At 45.8% G+C, this 15,996-nt stretch overlaps 1 protein-coding gene across 1 annotated transcript in view; it reads left to right on the top strand.

The window, feature by feature from the left end:
- Positions 1–15,996, top strand: part of DNAH9 (dynein axonemal heavy chain 9) — a 294,112-nt gene that overhangs the window by 255,304 nt on the left and 22,812 nt on the right. The window contains exons 60-63 of the mRNA XM_036451929.2: positions 1,999–2,192; positions 4,997–5,145; positions 11,637–11,764; positions 15,067–15,294. Of these exons, the coding sequence (XP_036307822.1) occupies positions 1,999–2,192; positions 4,997–5,145; positions 11,637–11,764; positions 15,067–15,294 (699 nt within the window). The remainder of the gene's footprint in view (positions 1–1,998; positions 2,193–4,996; positions 5,146–11,636; positions 11,765–15,066; positions 15,295–15,996) is intronic.

Genomic DNA, 15,996 nt, shown 5'->3' with positions numbered 1-15,996 from the left:
CCTTGTCACCGTCACCGTAAGACTGTCCTACTGCAGTGGCATTCCTCCCTGTCCTGCCCCACACTCCTCCCTCCATATGCGGGCTCCTGTGGATTCTTCCCGGTGGAATGTCCTTTTCTTCTCCCAACCTCCATTTGGGCCCAACAGAATTGGACAAACTTCCTAAGGCCTCCTTCATCTCCTCTTTCTCTTGAGCTTAGGATTGTAAGCTTCTTTGGAAGGCAAGTGTATTTTTATGTTCAGCTTTGTATTCCCAAGTGCCTGGCATGTAGTAGGCATTCAATACCAGTAAATATTGAATGAATGAATGAATGAATGAATGCATTCAAATGACAAGAATGTGTAGTTTCCTTAAAGCTGGAGGCACTGTGGTAGGTGCTTTGGACAAAGTGTACTTTTTCCTATCATTGGAGAGACCAAACACAAGCAGAGCTCAGTGATAGTGGAAAAGCTGCAGGTAACGGGTCTGAGTGAGGGATATGTATGTGGGCACTCTGAGGAAACAGGGTCAACGCCCCCCCAAAAGCTGGTTCCAATGTCAACAGACAATGCCACACACGTACCTAAGGAGGTACCGAAAAGCTTATTATTCACATAAGACCTTCCGGGGCGAGCAGGGAGCAGTCTGTAAGTGGTGTGAGAGAGCCAGGAAAGGAGATGACCGTGTGGTCTAATGGAAGTTATGGGGTGCAGCCAGGGGGAGAGATCCTGAGCATGGGCAGGGCTCACATGGCACAACGTCCCTCAGCACCAGAGAGGGAGTGCCTAGGCTTACTTACCCGCTTGCCCAGATGTGGGACAGCAGAGGGGAGAGAGGCATGAGGCTTAACGCTATCGCAGTCAAATATCTAAAAATTGACTCAATCTCTTTATTAAACATATCAACTCTGAGCAAAAGACAAGTATCACACGATCTCACACATATGCGGAATCCAATGAACAAAACAAACTGTTTAACAAAACAGATCCAGAGACATAGAAGCGTGGAACAGACTGTTGAATCTCAGAGAGAAGGTGGAGGTGGGTGGGTGAGAGGGAAGAGATCAACCAAGGAGCTTGTATGAATGTATGCATAACCCATGGACACAGACTATGAGATGGGGAGGGCCTGCGGGAGAAGTGGGGCAGGCTAGAAGAGGTCAATGGGGGCTGGGGGGTGGGGGGGAGAAGGGAGGGATGGGACATATGTAATACTTCCAACAATAAAGACTTTTTTAATTTAAAAATAAAATATATATTTTTTTAAAGATATCAACTCTGTGCTCAAAAAAAAAAAGGTTCTAGGTTAGAGAGGACAGAATGAGGGTGGTTGCTGACTCGGGACTGGACTTTGACAATTTGTGGAACCAGCACAAGAAAGGAGCAGAATTTGGTGGAGAGAACAGGACCTGACGTGGCTTTGTGACCAAGGAATTCAGTTGGGAATGAGTCTGGCATGTTTCAAGGTTGGGGACAGTAGGCTGCCGGGTGAACTGGGTGGGTTGGAGGGAAGCACCACATGAAGAGATCTGATTAACAAGTTATGCATTTGAACACAACCCTTACGGAAGCTGGTGGTTCACGGGAGATTTAGAGTTGGCATTAATGCAAAGTCAATCCTTAGCAAGGAGTTGCTAGAAGAGTGAATACGGGAGTGAAAGGGAGGAGTCAGACACTTAACGTGTCCAGGCTCCTTGACCAGAAAAATATGGCATCCCTCTTGTCCCTTCTCCATGCAAAACCCTGCAGGCAGGTGCTGCTGAGTCTCTGCTCTGTTATTTTCCAAACACCCTCTTTGCTAAACCTTGCATATTATTGGGGCAGTTTGCTAAAGGTGAGCTGATCAAAAACCTTCCTCTTTATTGAGTTTACCTGAAGGAAGATCCCAGGCTCCAGGAGAGAGTATAAATGAGACAGAATTATGTCTGCAATACCATCTCGCTGCCTAACCCACAACTCAATGCAATTCTCCACTGTGAGAAACTGCATTTCAGACCACGATTCTCTGAACTTCCCTAGGCTCTTTCAGCCATGGAGGAGTTCTGTAATCTGGACCGGGACATTGAGGGATCTGCCAAGAGCTGGAAGAAGTTCGTGGAATCGGAATGTCCTGAGAAGGAGAAGTTCCCGCAGGAGTGGAAGAGCAAGACGGCCCTGCAGCGCCTCTGCATGATGAGGGTCATGCGGCCGGACCGGATGACCTATGCCATGCGGTAGGGAAGGGGCCGAGGGGAGGCCCAGGACAGGCACAGTCTCAATGTGGCCAAACTAGCCTGTCTGAGCACAAAAGCCATGTGTAACAGAAGTCTTCATACCAACATCCAAAATCCCATGAGGCCTGCGTTTGCCAGGTCTTTTCCTAATGTCTGGGTAGACAGTTTGAAAGAAAGATACGATACTTATGAATATCAGCACTGAGAAGGATGCTGGTCACATCTGTGGTGGTAGGAGATGGGTCCAGAGACAGATGGGAGGCCATCCTTAGCAGGACATCCCTCTCATCAAGAAGAGGGAGAGAGATGGGTGTGGCTGTTGTTATGCTGATTGAAGGATGGTTGGAAATTGAGAAGGATCTTCTCTGTTGACTTGCATTTTCTCTGAGAAGCAGAAAGCAAGATCCTTAATTGAGTTTATGGGGAAAGGGAGGTGGCAGGGTGGAGATTGGAGGAGAGGGCAGAATGTTTGAAATATTATCTGTAAAAAAATGAGAGAAGGACAACAAGGGAAACACAGCCAATTTCAAGTAGCATTGAGGGCCCAGCTAGTTAAGACCCTGCATCTTCAGCGGCACCAGTCCTCACCATTACATGATTCCGCATACAACAGCCCAGGGGTAGGTGCGGAGTTACGTTGATCCAGAGCCCCGGTCATTCCAAGTTGGTGTGTTGGAATGAGTTAAGTAGAGGAAGTGTGGTTTTGGCAAGAGAGTGATTAGAAGTTACAGGCCATGCAATCTTATAGAGACAGAAAGCAGATTAGTTATTACTTGCTTGGAGCCGAAGGATGGGAATAGGCATAAAACCTTATAGGCAGAATGAAATTATTCTAAAACTGGTTTATGGTGAAGATTGTATAATTTAGTGACTTCATTAAAAATTATTGAATAGTAAACTTAAAATGGGTAAGTTTTATGATATGTCAATTATACCTCAAGAAAGTTGCCGAGACCGGTTTGGCTCAATGGATAGAGCGTCGGCTTGGGGACTGAAGGGTCCCAGGTTCGATTCCAGTCAAGGGCATGTACAACCTTGGTTGCGGGCATATCCCCAGTAGGGGGTGTGCAAGAGGCAGCTGATCGATGACTCTCATCGATGTTTCTAACTCTCTATCTCTCTCCCTTCCTCTCTGTACAAAATCAATAAAAAAAATATTTAAAAAAAAAAAAAAAGAAAGTTGTTGTAAAAGAAATGAGTTACAGACCACGGATTCTACATTGGACAGGAAAGAAGTAAGAGAATAAGGGGATGATTTAAAAAAACAAACAAACAAAAATAAAACACTAGGGATGCCAAGATACTGCATTTCTCATGGCACCAATACAGACAAAAAAAATAAGTGAAGGAAGGGCAAATTGCTAAAAGGACTGTAAGGATAGAAAGTTCTGGTCGGAGGGTGGGATGTTTTCATATATAGTTTCAGCCATAGAAAAAGTTCCCAAGCAAGAACAAGGCATGCCTGTGGAATTGGGTGGCTGCATGGGGAGAAATGAAGTTTGTTAATAACATGGAGGATTGTCCACTGGATGTTGATGTCATCCAGGTGATGGAAAGTCCATGAGCCAAGTGTTCAGTGAATGAGTGTGGTGAGCAAAGGAGCAATAAATGACACTGACATGCAGATATGGTAGGGACACATCAGGGGAAATGAACTGCAATGGAGCCAGAGCAGAGAAGTAAATCACTTATAAATAACTAGAGGCCCATTGCATGAAGATTCGTGCAAGAATAGGCCTGTCTTCGCTCCTGGCCACCAGGGAGCCTGCAAGTCCTCGATCCCTCTGCCCCTTGCCCTCCTACTCATAACAGGCATCCTGCCCTGTCCTGCCTGGCTGCTATGTGCCTTCATATGCAAATTAACTCACCATCTTTGTTGGGTTAATTTTCACACTCACTCCTGATTGGCTAATGGTATAGTCAATTTGCATATTTCTTTTTTATTAGTGTAGATCACATGTGTCAAACACAAGGCCCGCGGGCCAAATCCGTCCCGCCAGGCCTTGCAATGTGGCCCGCACCGCGCTGTCATCACTGCACTCCGCTGCGTTTCCATCACAATGACAGTTTATGACTGTTCAGTAAACCATTTGGCCCGCGATTTAGGCTGGATTTTAGATTTTGGCCCCTTCTCTGATTGAGTTCGACACCCCTAGTGTAGATAGTCCTCTGAGAGCGGGACCCTGATCCTAGCTCCCAATCCTGAGTTACATCAGATATAGGAGAATGAGCCCAGGTGAAAAACTATAGGAAAAATAGTGTCCTTGAGGAAGAGTTAAAGCCAGGAACTGGACCAGATGGTCAGTAAGTGGTTGCAACTTCAGGGTTTTATTTAGTGTAAAATGGGACACTTAGGAAAGGAACACAGTAAGTAGGGTAAGATGCAAAGAAACTCATCAGGTAATGTTAGAACATGAGGGAATAGAAGACTAGAGAGCCTTAAATGATGGGTGGAGGATCACAGGGATGTGAAGTGTGGAGAATTTAGTGGCTGCAAGCTTTCGAAGGCATTGGTTCTGGCAGTCTTCTGAGGGATGGTAGGGATGTCCGGACACCAGGCTTCACGGAGAAGTCAGTGAAGGCCTGGATGGGTGGGAATGCAGAAGGAGCCCCGATCTGGGTGTGCCAGCTGGCAACTAGCCACACAGAGGTTAAGTGCTGACTTTTCAAGAAGTGCTTAGAGTTGGTCCCAGTTCCTTAACTACCCAGCCCATGACCTGCAGCACATCCTTCCATTTCTATAGACCTGTTTCTCAGATGAATTTTGTGACTGATAAGCGTTTATGTACTTTTTTTCCTGGAAGGCATTTTGTTGAGGAGACATTAGGAAGCAAATACGTGGTGGGAAGAGCATTAGACTTCGCAACCTCACTTGAAGAATCAGGACCAGCCTCTCCCATATTTTTCATCCTGTCTCCAGGGGTGGACCCACTGAAGGATGTGGAAAATCAAGGTGAGAAAACACCCTCTGGGGCTAAGGATGAGCCAGCACTTTCATGCTATGTATCTGTCAGGTTCTCTATCCCAGATTGAGGGCTCATTATGCCATACCCAGTATTTGCTAAACATACAGAGATCAGGGTCCTTGCTGAACACATGCCAGGGACCATTGCTCTGGGCTCTATGAAGTAGAATCCATAGAATCCAGGTTCATGAGGAGATTTTGTCTCTTTATTGTAGCTGGAGCCATCATTCTGAAATATAGGTTCTATCCCTTCATCCCTCAGAATGAAGCTCAGACTCCTTACGGGGCTTACAAGAAACTCAGCCCTCCAGTTCCTCCCTACTTCTCCAATCTACTTTACATCATTAATGTCCTATTGCTGCTAAAACAAATTACCATAAACTTAGAGGCTTAATATAATGGTTCTAGAGGTTGAATGGATAAATGGGTTTCCTCTTTTCCTCATAAGGACCATTATAACTCTATTGGGCCTACTCATAATCCAGGATTATCTCCCCACCTCCAAATCTTTAACTTAATCACACCTGCAGGGTCCCTTTACCATGTAAAGTAACATATATACAGATTCTGGGGGTTAAGACCTGGGCACCTTGAGAAGTTCATTATTCTGCCTACATTTTCCTGCCCTCCTCTTTATATACTCTATACAGTAGCCATTTAATATCCCAAACATTCTGTCTTCTCTCCAGCATCCGCTTCACTAGGCTAGCTTCTACTCATCCTTTACACACCAATTTCAATATCACCACCTCCAAGAAGCCTTACTTGACTACCAAGGTGCTAGGCTCTCCTCTCCTGTGCTTCTTGTGTGCTCCTAGAGCACCCTGCTTTTTGTGAGTCACATTGTAATTGTCTAGTGACAATTATGTCTTCCTAGGAGAATGACATCTCCTTGGGACTAAGTGTCATCACCAGAATATCCCCAGTCCCCAGCCCATGTGATGGGCACTCAGTAAATACATATATTAAATGAAGAATCCCTAGCCAGTTTAGCTCAGTGGATAGAGCATCGGCCTATAGACTGGACTCTATGAGGTAGAGCCCAGTCTGTAGGTTCAATTTCAATCAAGGGCATATGCCCGAGTTTTGGGCTTGACCTCGAGTAGGGGGTGTGCAGGAGGCAGCCAATCAATGATTCTCTCTCAACATTAATGTTTCTATCTCTCCCTCTCCCTTCCTCTCAGAAATCAATAAAAATAAAAATAAATAAATAAATAAATGACCGATTAAGACTATGAAAGTAGCAAAACTACAACAATTTGCTAAGTGAGATAAAGACCTGACAGGTTTTCATATGTCCAGGTCTTCATAGGGAAGAATCCAGACCATGTGATGCAGCTCTGTGAGCTGTCAGTTGCTCACTGTGTAATAAATGGAGCCACGGCATCTGCCTGGTGTTCGAAGTAGTTGAGATGAAGCTAACTTGGCCCAAAATGACAGATAAAATCTGTGTGAGGAAAAGAATAATCTTGTTCACTAATCTAATATATATTTTTATAATATCCTAGAAGTTTTAGGTAAAATTTTTAAATATTTTTAAATTTCAATAATAAAGAATTTAAAATGAAAAGCAATACTTCCTTATTCCAGTGCTTCCCATGCCCCATTACCATCCCAGACACTACACTTCTGCCCGTTTCTGAATTTAGTCCTCCTGATAGTTACTTCTCTATTCCTTTCTAATCTTTCATCACTATTTTAGAATTCATCAATGTTCACTATCTATTTCCTAATAAGAAAAATAAAACTTTAGTCTTCTTACTGCCCACTAAGACGCTCCTCTTTATCCCCAAATTTTTAATAGCTTTACTGAGATATAATTCCCATGCTATACAATTCGCCCATTTAAAGTATACAATTGAAAGTTTAATGTTTTCATTAGGCTGTGCTACCATCACCATAATCTAATTTTAGAAAATGTTGGTCTTCCCCATAAGTAACTCTGTCTCTATTAACACTCATTTCCTAACCCATTGCACCTCCTCCATGACCCAGTCATCACCAGTTTACTTTCTGTCTCTAAAACTTGGCCTATTCCTGACATTCCCTACAAATGGAGTCATGTATCGATGTGGTCTTCCGTTGTGGTTTCTTCCACGTGGCTTAATGTTTGCAGGTTCCATCCGTGTAGTGGCATGAATCAGAATGCCATTTCTTTCTATGGCTGTTGTCACAGCTGTTATTCCTGTCTCTCACCCTTTCATAGCGTAGTCCTTCTAGTCCCTGGAAGTTTTATTCTTTTCCTATTGACAAATCTAGTTTTCTTGTTTTTTATTCAATAATTTCATTTTGGGAAGTTTTCAGATACCCGGTTTAAGAGCAATTTCTTACTGCTCTTTGCCCTTTGACCTCTAGCTACCCCATCACCTGGTCTGAAGCTTTCTGTCCTTCCAGGCCCGCTGACCCCTCCCTAATCCATGTTTGGTTACCTGCCTCTGAATACATTATCTGAACCCTGCCCTTGGTTTAATCTTAACTCACATTTCCTTACCAGAGGCCATTTTGCTTTTCATCTGCTAGAGATTGCTTAGCCACCTGAGCGCCTGCCCCCTCCCCCCCGACCTCTCTCTCTCTTTCTCTTCCTCCTCCCCTGCCTTTTTGATGGTTTGGTATATTTTCTAATGCACCCATTTAGAACAGATACTCGGGAGCTACCCATGCTTTCCATCTTGGATCTAATGCCTGAGGGGCTTCTATTCTCCAGTTTGGAATCCACGGGACTGACTCAGGCGCTTTGCCCTATGGCCCCTGCCCCAGCTTATTAACTGAACTTACTGTCTCTCTGCCCGGACAGAGTCTGTGTGTCCGCACATCACTGTTGTGCTCCAGCTAGACCCTTAGTAAAGATTGGCATCCTTCTGCATCGTTGAGTATGTGATTTCTCTTTACCTTCCTCTGTCCTTTTGTTTCATCCTGGCAGTTCTTCAGATTGGGCAGGAATTTAGAATCCACAGAAACAAAAGTCTGCATATGATTGTGGGTTTCTCTGAGCCCCTGAAGCTCATCCATTGACACTAACTAGGAATATGTGCTTTTCTAGCATTTCTGTGCCTCTTGGTCTCCTCCAGGATTTTCGGGCCTCAACCGTTTTTAAGGAAGAGGAAGAGGAGGAGGAGGAAATGTTATCCACTTTTCATGGCCTTTGTTTAACATGAAACCTATCATCCTCCACTCCGGCTGCTTTCCTTCTGGTCTTCTCAGAATAAGCCTTTAGCAGTGCTCTTGCTCTCTCTTCTCATTACCTTCTTCCTAAATGAGACACACTCCCTTGTCTGCACAATAATTTTTGCTTTTGCTTCATGTAGAAGCAATCACCCATTGTTTCTAATCACCAGTAATATGTTTTCCTAGGGTTACAGTGAGAATAAAAATGAAATCTCAGATGTGGAAAGGCTTTGAAATGTTAAAAGCACAGGAGAAAAATACCCTAGACATGGAGGCATGGAACAGCCTGACATATGTCAGAGGGGGTTGGGGAGACAGGAAGAAATTAACCAAAGAACTCATATGCATATATGCATACCAATGGACACAGACAATAGTTGAGTAAAAGGAATGGGGTGGGGTAGGGGCTGGGAGGAGGTTAGTAAAGGAGAGTAAAATAAAATAAAATAAAATAAAATAAAATAAAATAAAATAATTTAAAAGCACAGTAGCATGCCCAGACGGCATGGCTCAGCAGCTGAGCATCTACCTATGAACTAGATCACAGTTCAATTCCCAGTTAGGGCACATGCCTTGGAGGTCATGTATGTGTGTGTGTGTGTGTGTGTGTGTGTGTGTTCAGGAGGCAGTCGATCAATGATTCTCTCTCATCATTGATGTTTCTCTCTCTCTCTCCCTCTGCCTTCCCCTCTGAAAATCAATAAAAATATATTTTAAAATAAGTAAAAAGCATAGTAGCTTTGTACAGCATTAAAATGATGGTGGTAGTTTGTCTGTTCTTTGAGGCAGCTCAGTTTGCTGCTTCTTTTTGCCTTTATTTGTCATCCTTTCAAAGCATAGCTGCATCTTGACCCTCCAGACAGAGGACTCCCCTTTCTGCCCTTGTACAGGCATCTCCTCTGGCCTTGCTCTCACTGACTCCAGCACTACCTTGCTTGGTCTCCATCCTCCTCTGTCCAGTCTCCTGGCTTTGGCAAAATAAATTTTGTTATTCCCCTCTTGTGATAAGAAAGAAGTTGTATCTACTGACTTGGCCTTGCACTGTCTCCTTTCCTTCTTCTCAATGTCCAGGATTGTGAGAGGGATGTCCGAGGGGTCCCATATTGGAGAGGGTGCAAGCCTGGCTGAGGGAACACCTCCCTCCCCGCCAGGCACAAATTTCATACACTGGGCCCGTAGTATAGTTAATAATATTGTAATAAATATGTATGGTGCCAGATGGGTCCTGGAAAAACCGGGGGGAATACCTTTTAGAGTACAGATTGTCTAATAAAACAAATTTAAAGGGAGAGAGGCGTTAAAGGCATTGAAGGTAGGGGCATGGAAGCCATAGCATAAAACAATATGAACCCCCAAGGGAACATACCTGGCTATAGGGTATTTCAGGAGCCTCAGAGCTGCAGACGGAAGGTCTCTGCAAGGCTGCCTTGGCACATTTAGCTGAATGTTCAGGAAAAATCCCTTCAAATTCCCCCCTCGTCATCACCAAGATCCAATTCTTTCTCTTCAGCCAAGTGTCATGCCTGCAGCTTTGAGTAATGTGAACTGACCCCGGCTGGCCTCAGGGTCTGTACTTTCCAGAATAATCTTTTTTAAGCCCCTCTTTGCCCATATCCTCCCCTTTCTAATAAAGAAAAGAAATGGGCTCTTTTGTAAGTGGAAATGTCAGCAAGGCTATCTCGTAATCCAGGCACCTTTCATCCTGGTATTTTCTCTGAACAGGTTGTTTGTATCCCTGGTTCTAAAAGCTGACATCAAATCCATTGCCAGCAGGACTTACAGTCTAAAAGGGTATTTCCTGGGTTTACCAGAGCTGAATCTATAACTATTTCTCACCATAAAAATCCTCACCCTGCTCTGCCTCACCAGCTGAAGGAGAGGCTACACATTGTTTAGTAATAAAAGAAATGTCCCATATTGACAGTTTTCTTTACATTTTCTAGGACAAGTATATGTTGCATATTCAATTTTTGTTCCTGTAAACAAAAAACAAATTAAGTGCAGATTTTATTTTTCTTTTTTTTCTAATTTCCTGCCTTTCTTCTTGGGTAATTTACCTTCTTGAAAAATTGCTTAATGATTTACTCATGGTATTATACATTTTTATGATCCTTTTGCTTAAAATATATTATGTAATTTCTCTAAACTTTATAGTATCAGGCTAATAGCTGAGGCCCCAGTAAAACTGGCCCATCCTGTTAGGGCATTTCTTTACATCGTTTTTCTTGGGCTGGAGAACAAGGCCTGAGCGTGGCCTTGCTTCCATGAAGTGGTTGTGATGTTTATGTTGATGTGGCTGTTCCCTTATTCCATTGGTTCTCAACCTTTCTAATGCCATGACCCTTTAATACAGTTCCTCATGTTGTGGTGACCCCAACCATAAAATTATTTTTGTTGCTACTTCATCACTGTAATTTTGCTACTGTTATGAATTGTAATGTAAATATCTGTGTTTTCCAATGGTCTTAGGCAACCCTGCTAGTGGTTCTCAACCTGTGGGTCGTGGCCCTCAGTTTGAGAATTGCTGCTTTAGAGCCTAAGATCATCGGAAAACACAGATATTTACATTACAATTCATAACAGTAGCAAAATTACAGTGATGAAGTAGCAACAAAAATAATTTTATGGTTGGGGTCACTACAACATGAGGATCTATATTAAAGGGTCGCAGAATTAAAAAGGTTGAGATCCACTGCCTTATTCCACTCCTAACACCAGCACCATCCAACAGGTACATTCACCACAACATCCACCTATACAGTGAAGCCCCTTCAAGTCTTACCTCCTTAACTCATGCAAAATGATGAGATAAAACTCTTGTGTGTGGGGATTAGTAGGGAAGGCAGTTACACAGCGTAAGGTATGGTAAGCCAGAATGACCTGAATTCTGCCTCTGCTGGCCACACATCCCAGCAAAACTCCAGGGAAATACATACTCAGAGGACAAAGCAGGTTAGACAGAGCCACCCACATGCTCGCTACCCTTTGAGCCTTCTCACATCAGCACTCTCTAGGTGGTAGGCCAAGGCCCGGCCTTCTGATGGAGGTTCAGGGAGCACCCGCACTGCTGTCCATTCCTGGGGGTTCGGGGGGTTGGGGGGGAAACATTTGGCTGATGTGCTTCCTTACATCTGGGAACAGAAAGCTGGAAGGCGGAGCCCTCTGTGAAGGAGAGGGTCAGCCTCTGAGGCTCAGGGCGTGGGTCCAGGCCCACCTGAGTGGGGGGTGATGTGGAGGCATGGCGCCTAGGGAACATGGCACAGCACGGATCCTCAGACACAGTGATGGTGATGAATGCTCCACACCCCTCCTAGGTAAAAAACTCGGATACACCTTCAACAATCGGAACTTCCACAACGTATCTCTGGGGCAAGGACAGGAGGTGGTGGCTGAGGCCGCACTGGATCTCGCTGCAAAGAAAGGTCACTGGGTCATTTTGCAGGTATGTGGCCCCCTGATCAGGGTCCTTCTTGACCCCGACCTGTCTGGACCTCACATCACAGTCTCTGGGCATCTCTTTCCTCTCTTCTCGTCACCCGCCTTTCCTTCCGCACCCGTGCCCCCTTCACTCACTTCCTGATCGTCTCTCCACTACTTCTCTCTCGTGTGTGCTCTTCCTCATCCCATGCCCAGTCATTCTCCTCTGGTAACTGTTCTCCGTGTTTTCACCCACTGTCGCCACTGTTGGTTGCCATTTCTCTGCTCACAAAGGAAGTTGGTCCCCACCTCCATGCTCGGGGAGTTGGCACTCAGTTGAAAGCTGTGCAGGGATTTCTATGGCTGCTGAGCTCCCTGGCATTCCATGGAACTTCCTTGATGTCTTTTTCTGTCATGCTGTATGTTTTACGTTCTTTGTTACACAAATGACCAGAACATTAGAACTTAGCCTCCTCACTGAGAGTTCACTTAAGGTTTGGAAACCTGGACCCACTACTGGGAATTCCACTGAACACTGACAAGAAATAAGACCGCCCTCCCCTCTCACGGCCTGGCCTCTTCCTCCTTTCTTAGGCAGCTCATATGGACGCTGGGGCTGGGGCCACGCCAGGGCCTCGCTTCTCTTTTCCTCCTGTAACAACCTACAGCCGCCTCTACCCTGTTTCCCCAAAAATAAGACAGTGTCTTATATTAATTTTTGCTCCAAAAGATGCACTAGGTCTTATTTTCAGGGGATGTCTTATTTTTCCATGAAGAAGAATATAGTACACATTTATTGTTAAATGAAAATAAAGGACATTTATTACCTGTATATGGTACGGTAGTATGGTAGTTGTCAACACAAACCAGACAAACTGTGAATCCTACAGTATCAAGAATTTACTCATTTATTCAATGACAATCACGTCATCATCTTCTGGAACATCATCATAACAATCCAATTCCTGAATTTCCTGGTGAATTTCTTGTGACTCCATTTCTTTCAGAATCAGTGGACCAAATCTCTCATGTTTAGCCTGGTGGGGGAAGGGGGGCCTTATTTTCAGGGGATGCCTTATATTTCACTCAGAAGGAAACCTGTAAGTAGGTCTTATTTTTGGAGGATGTCTTATTTTCGGGGAAACATGGTATTAGCACGCCCCTGGCTATGTTGCGATGATTCAATGTATGGGTATGTCCTTCCCTAGATTTCTTCAGGGAAGGAATCAATGAAAGAAAAGTATGAAAAGGCCAGGCACACTCATCCTGCCTTGGCTTCACCTGCCAAGAACGTCCCGTCTCCTCACCATCCACTGCCCTGCAGCCTGCTGCTGGGTCTTCATCCTCAGGATCCTGTTATTTATCCAGAGCCCAGCAACTGCGGGGCCAGCCATTGCCTGGGACTCTTTCTCTAGAAACAGCAGGCTTCCCAGGAGGGAGATGCCAGCAGCGGCTCCCTCCCACATAGGCTAGCGTGGTGTTGGGAAAGGGTGATCTCCCAGCCTCACAGGTTCATCTGCCCAAGAGACACCCTCCCGGGCCCTGGTGCCCTGGGAAGCCAGCCCTCAGCCAACAAACAGGGAGTTTCCTCTCCAGAACCCACCGGCTGTTCGGGCCCCACATCTTATGCTGATGTGCTTTCCGGGAGCTGAGGTTAAACTCCGCAGTCAGGGCTCCTGAAGAAGGAACACTCCCTGGTTGCTGGCTCTTCCTGGCTGACAGAACCCTTGCTCTCTGGGCAGCCGCTAATGTTCCCACTCCAACAGAGAGGTTATAAATGAAATTTTAATTGAACATGTTTTCAGGTCAGCAACCTTTCTAATCTAATACCTTTGGTTATCTGCAGCAACTCTGAGAAGTACGTGAAATAAATATTATGGTTGGTGGTTTTTTGGGGGGTTTTTTTTGAAGAGGCAGCAAAAGACCAGATTGCTGTGGCCCAAGTCTGAGCTCAGTGCTGCCTGTCCACTGCAGCCATGTGAGCAGGCTTCCAAAGTATTTGCCGAGGAGCTTGGATTAGCCATCATAGTGAAACCTACTGCAACGAAGCAAAGTCGCTGTCTTTACAAAGTGAAAGGTGCTGCATTCTGCAGGCAGGGCTAAGAAATAAATGTAGATTTAAAGGAGAGAGAAAGGAATCACAGTGGGAGGAGGTGAGGCGCACAAAGACATACCGCAGAGCTCGGGCTGGGAGTGGGGAGTCCTGTGAGCAGCAGTGACAGGTAGGAAGGTGAGTTTGGCAACAATTAGCAGAGCAGTTTGGAGAGAGGGAGAAGGAGTCAGGAAAGCTAGCTAGGAGGAGTTTAAATCATTGCTTTTCACATTTTATCAGACCTACAGATGGCTGGAGGATCTTATAGAATGTACTGGTGCAGTAAGTCTGGGTGGGACCTCAGCGTCTGCATGTCTAACTAGCCCCCTCAGCAATGCCCACTTTGCTGGTCCGAGGACCGCACTGCAGAGCAGGGGTGGGGACCCATTTTTTTGCTAAGGGCCATGTGGGTATTTATAACATCATTCTCAGGCCATACAGAATTATCACCTTAAGAAGCAGGCTGCTGCCGAAGCCGGTTTGTCTCAGTGGTAGAGCATCAGTCTGTGGACTGAAAGGTCCCAGGTTCGATTCTGGTCAAGGGCATGTACATTGGTTGCGGGCACATTCCCAGGAAGGGGTTTACAAGAGGCACCTGGTTGATGTTTCTCTCTCATCGACGTTTCTAGCTCTCTATCTCTCTCCCTTCTGCTCTGTAAAAAAAAAAAAAGAATCAGGCTGCTATATTTGGTTAGGCATTTAATGAACTCACCCCTAAGGCCTTGGCAGAGCCAGACCAAGTGATTTTGTGAGCCTTCTTCAGCCCACGGGCTGACACTGCCCACCCCTGCTTTAGGGCATCAGGAGTTCAGTGATCCGGGAGTCAGAGAGCAGGCATCCGGACTTGTAACTTAGTCACGTGTTAGACTCTTGAAGGATGCCCCCGGCCAGCAGCACTTGTTAGAGATGCAAATCCTTGAGCCCTGCACTAGACCTACTGAATGGGAAACTCGGGTGGGGGTTGGGGTGAGGTTACAGGGGGAAGTGTCCAAGAATCTCCCTCCAGGAGGTTCTGATGCTGAGTTCAATTTGAGAACATTGTGCTAGAGAGAAAGGATATCAAGGGCAAGGGTTCAACTGCAGGATGCCAAGAGATCCCCAGAACTAGGAGTGCCGATGCAGGTGATGTATTAGAAACTAAGGTCAGGTCCCCTCTCTTGCTGCCTTCCTGTAACTGTTTACTGCTAACGGAACTAAGAAAATGCCTATGTTCGGGTGTCCGTCCTTCCCACCAGAACATCCACCTGGTTGCCAAGTGGCTCAGCAAGCTGGAGAAGAAGCTGGAGGAACTCAGTGCCAGCAGCCACCCAGAGTTCAGGGTCTTCATCAGTGCAGAGCCTGCGCCCGCCCCCGAGGGCCACATCATCCCCCAGGGCATCCTGGAGAACTCCATCAAAATCACCAACGAGCCTCCCACCGGCATGCATGCCAACCTGCACAAGGCCCTGGACAACTTCTCTCAGGTGTGGCCCTGGGAGGAAGGGGAGACGCGCACCCACCGCACAAAGAGCCTACTCAACTGGGTGGGGGAAGAGCATGCAGCCGGGGGTGGGGTCGGGGACTGTCCGGGCTATGGAACAATGCCCAATGTGGGCAAAACATGCTCCCTTTGAGATGGACCTCCACCCTGTGCCTACACAGTAAAATCTAGCTCTCAACTCCCAGGTACCCTGGGCAGATCAAGCTTGGGGTCTTTTTTGGCAAGAGGCTTGGGGGAACTTTTGCAGGTGGTGCACCTGTTAGCTAAATAGTCCAAGACAGAAAAGGGCGGGTTGCTGTAAACCTAACTGATGTGATATTCAGGTCACACCCTTGTTGCTAAGCATGATTGGCAGGTTCAGATGAGGACAGTTGACCTCTGCCTGCATCTTGAGTATCAAAGCTTCAAGTAACCCTTATCAGGCAGTGGGATCTAGACTTGGGCTGTAATCACATGTTAGACTCCTAAGGTGTGGCCTACAGAACAGCAGCATCAACTTGTTATCAATGCACATTCTCAGGCCCCGGCCTAGGCCTACGGCATCATAAATCTGGGTGGGGCCCAAGAATCTGTGTTCTCACGAACTCTCCAGGGATTCTATTGCACAACTCTGAGAACACCTTGTTACCATGGGATTAAGAATATCTAGGCAAAGTTTCCAATGCAGGCTGCTATGGCACTGGAA

The sequence above is a fragment of the Pipistrellus kuhlii genome, unplaced genomic scaffold (genome assembly GCF_014108245.1).
Source record: "Pipistrellus kuhlii isolate mPipKuh1 unplaced genomic scaffold, mPipKuh1.p scaffold_m20_p_23, whole genome shotgun sequence".
Classification (NCBI taxonomy): domain Eukaryota; kingdom Metazoa; phylum Chordata; class Mammalia; order Chiroptera; family Vespertilionidae; genus Pipistrellus; species Pipistrellus kuhlii.
The sequence above is the reverse complement of the archived record's forward strand: the minus strand, read 5'-3'. Positions and strand labels throughout refer to the sequence as shown.